The sequence below is a fragment of the Anopheles cruzii genome, unplaced genomic scaffold (assembly GCF_943734635.1).
Source record: "Anopheles cruzii unplaced genomic scaffold, idAnoCruzAS_RS32_06 scaffold00949_ctg1, whole genome shotgun sequence".
Taxonomy (NCBI): Eukaryota; Metazoa; Arthropoda; class Insecta; order Diptera; family Culicidae; genus Anopheles; species Anopheles cruzii.
Genome location: NW_026454536.1, coordinates 4,410 through 7,688, shown reverse-complemented (window position 1 = coordinate 7,688; position 3,279 = coordinate 4,410). Strand labels below are relative to the sequence as shown.

The 3,279-nt window shown below is 52.1% G+C and overlaps 1 protein-coding gene across 1 annotated transcript; it reads right to left on the bottom strand.

Moving 5' to 3' along the window:
* Positions 1-250: 250 nt before the first annotated feature.
* Positions 251-3,031, bottom strand: LOC128276336 (uncharacterized). Its single transcript, XM_053014802.1, has 2 exons — positions 2,869-3,031; positions 251-2,328 (listed from the first exon to the last, which is right to left on the bottom strand). The coding sequence occupies exons 1-2, from the start codon at positions 3,029-3,031 to the stop codon at positions 251-253; spliced, it is 2,241 nt and encodes a 746-aa protein (XP_052870762.1).
* Positions 3,032-3,279: the final 248 nt, after the last annotated feature.

Below are 3,279 nucleotides of genomic sequence, written 5' to 3'. Positions count from 1 at the left end.
AGTTGAGTTTAACACACAAACTTTCTGTGTAGCTGAATAATTTCTTCACTTTTCAACTTGTTTCTCAAGGTTTTTTTTATTATTGGTATAGAAATTCGTATTTATTCGTTGTTTTGTTATTAAACATTGTTTCCTGAAACGAGTTATGCTCTAATTTATCCAAAATCCTGTGCGTGGTGCAAATAAATAAATAAATAAGTAGATAAATAGAGTAAATAACTTTAACCGCGGTTTCGACAACTCTACTGGTTCAGCAGTTCGTTGCCAACGTGCAGTACTGCGACTCGGCACAGTAGATCAAGTTGGGCGGGCAGGCCATCTTCAGTTTGGTGAACTTCTTCTCACTTTTCCGATGGCAGACGTAGTAGTTAATCCGATCGTTCGGATCCGGCATGCGACCCTCCAGACGACAGCGCGCCACCTTCACCGGTGCCCTCGTCGTCGTCGTCGTCGTTGTGGCCGACGCTACTCTCCTCTTGGCCGCCAGGGAGCTCGACTTACGGCGATGGACCTTGGCAGGAGGCCGGGCCTGTGGTTGAGCTACCGTTGCCACTGCCTGTTGGCTATTGCCGTTGGAAGGTCCCATCACCTTCAGTGCCTGCCGACGAATCAGTTCGACGTACTTTTGCGCTTTACGCAGAAGCTCCTTTTCGGCGGGCTGCTCCTTGATGCGTTTCCGGTGCGCCTGGGGTTTCTGGCGTCTCACCGACACTTGACGCTTCGGGCCCGACGTCGCCGTTTGGCACGGTTTGTACGACACCGAATCGCAGAGCCGCGTGTTCTTGTTGAATGCCGTATTGGCCGGGCAGGTGAACGTTTGGAACGCGCCGTTGTGCGGATTGCAGACGTAGTACCGGAAGCAATCGGTCCTGTTTGGTTGCCGGCTGCCGAGGGAGCACGTGAGCAGCGTGATGCGTGTGTCGCCCGGATTGGCCCTCAGCAGGGGCAGTATGCGGTCCTTGTACTCCTCGTAGTCCAACGTGCGCTCGTCGTCGAGGGCGAACAGTTTGCGCTTCAGATGTGACGTCGGCTCATCGTCGGTTTCTTCTGGTGGAGCCACCTCATCGTTGTACTCGTCGGAAAAGGCCGAAATCGGAGCGTCGTCTTCTTCGTCCTCGTCTTCGTCTTCGGTGCTGTCGAGGGCATCGTTTTCGTCGGACAAGCTCGGATCGGACAGGTCGTTCCGATCGAATGAAGCGGCCGGCCCGTGATGGGGCGGACCGTAGCGAATTTGCTGCTGACTTCCTGCATAGCCGTACACCGGCCCTGGCTCTGGTTGGTACTGGCCGTGATAGTAATCTGGAGGGCCATTCAGCGGAGCTCCAGCCTGTGGGGAGAATATGCTGGGATACCTTCCGCCGTGTGGCTGCTGGACCCCGGTGTAGTAAGGGTTGTAGCCGGAGTTCACCACTTGGTAGCCACTTGGAGCAGTCACGTACGGGGGGAAAGATTGGAACGGCAAGATTCTATGTCCGAACGCGTCATACAGTACGGGGGGACGCTGTTGGATGGCGGTGGTGGACACATTAGCCGGAAATTGGCTGTTACCATCGTACATGGTGAAGTAGTTGTTGTGAGGCAGATTGTTGAAACTAGCACCGGTCGGTGAAGCTGCCGCATTAGTATTGGTTGGATGAGGCCTTGCCGTTGGCCCCGGGACGGCACCGACAGGGTACGGTATGTAAATGGGGGTCACTATTGGTTTCTGCTCAACGCTCGGTTTAAGGGCAGCGGACTCTTTCTGGTTGGAGATTATCTGTTGCGAAATGCTCAGCACATTTCGTATGAGATCCTCTGACACTAAGCCTCCGGTGTGCTTCTGGCTCGAACTTGGACCTGGGTCGGTTTTCGGTGGTTTCGGTTTATCGACCTCCCTCAATGAGCTCGAATGATCTTCAGTCTTCTTTGTACCCACTGCTGACAGATACTTGCGTTGCTTCAGATTATTCGCGATCCAGGTTTTCTGTTGTTCGATGAATCTCTTCAGCTGCTCCGACAGTTGCAGTTCAGTCAGAGTCTCATTCTTGTCCTGATTGGCTGTCACATCGTTTGGCGTTTGCGTGCTCAAAGCAGAAGGTTGTTGGAGTACGTCCTGGCGTGCTATCGTACTAGTTTGCGCAGGAGCACTTTCTGTCTCGGATTCATACGACAACGTGTCCAGACTCCCATCACCACTGTACTCCGGTTCACTGGAAAAGATTGGATGATCTTCAATATCATCTGCCGATGCACGGGATTCGGAGTCGAGCTCACTGTCGACACCGTAAACGTTCTCCTCGCTCCGGTCGCGATCGTTCTCCGCCGACAGGTCACACTCCCAGTCGCTGTCTGAAGAAATGGCAAGAAATGCCGCATTAGTAACTTCGGTTCTAAATCTCACTTTCTAACGACTTTGACCGTAATGAAATGATTTGCACGGCCGAGCTTTCACTCGTCCGTAAAATAGTTTTGTACCGTATGCGGGAAGTACAATGGAATTCCAGGAGTGAGTTCTGATGTTTCTGTCACGATTCATTAACACTCGACTACAAGACGCGCGCCCAACACTTGAACTATGTGGAGCATCTATAGACAGCAACCCGGTGCAAGGAAAATTTCTCTTATTGATTCACACTATTGTGAAACTAGGTCCGGATCAGTAGGTCACCCGGAGCCTCGTCAAAGACAAGCCACACGGGTGTACACGGTATTTTGTATTCTTTTTTTGGCGAAGAATCGCATTCTCATCAAATGTGTTTGGTTCGGTCCAAAATTGAAGTCTGGGACATCACACTGTATTCCTTTGAAAGAACTGGTCACAGATACAGATCTCTGCTGCTGCAGTCACTGTTGGCCACCTTCCGAGATTCTCGCGTGTTCTGAACTCACCGGGAACGACGCAGGTGCCCATGGGCTGCTGATACACAAGTCCCTGCTGGCATTGGACCGTGGTCCAAACGTGGTCCCCCGTGGAAAGTTTGTCGCAGCGCAAGTACTGATCGCACCGCGACGTATGAGGTCGCGTAGGTTCCGGACAGTACTGAGCGGACATCAGGGCTAGCCGCGAGAAGAAGAACCCCAATAGCAGCACCGGCGAAAACACTTTTCCCATTTTTCACAGTATCCTCAGAGGTACACAGTGTTTCGCTTGTCTCACTGTCATCCGATTTCAACAAAGTCCACCGATGCCAAATGGAACTCTCCGCACCCCTAAGAAGCACTATGTCCTTCGCGTTTTGTAGTAGAAACCCGACTGGGAAAGGTAATCTCGGAAAGGTCGACTCTCTCCCTGGGGTGGCA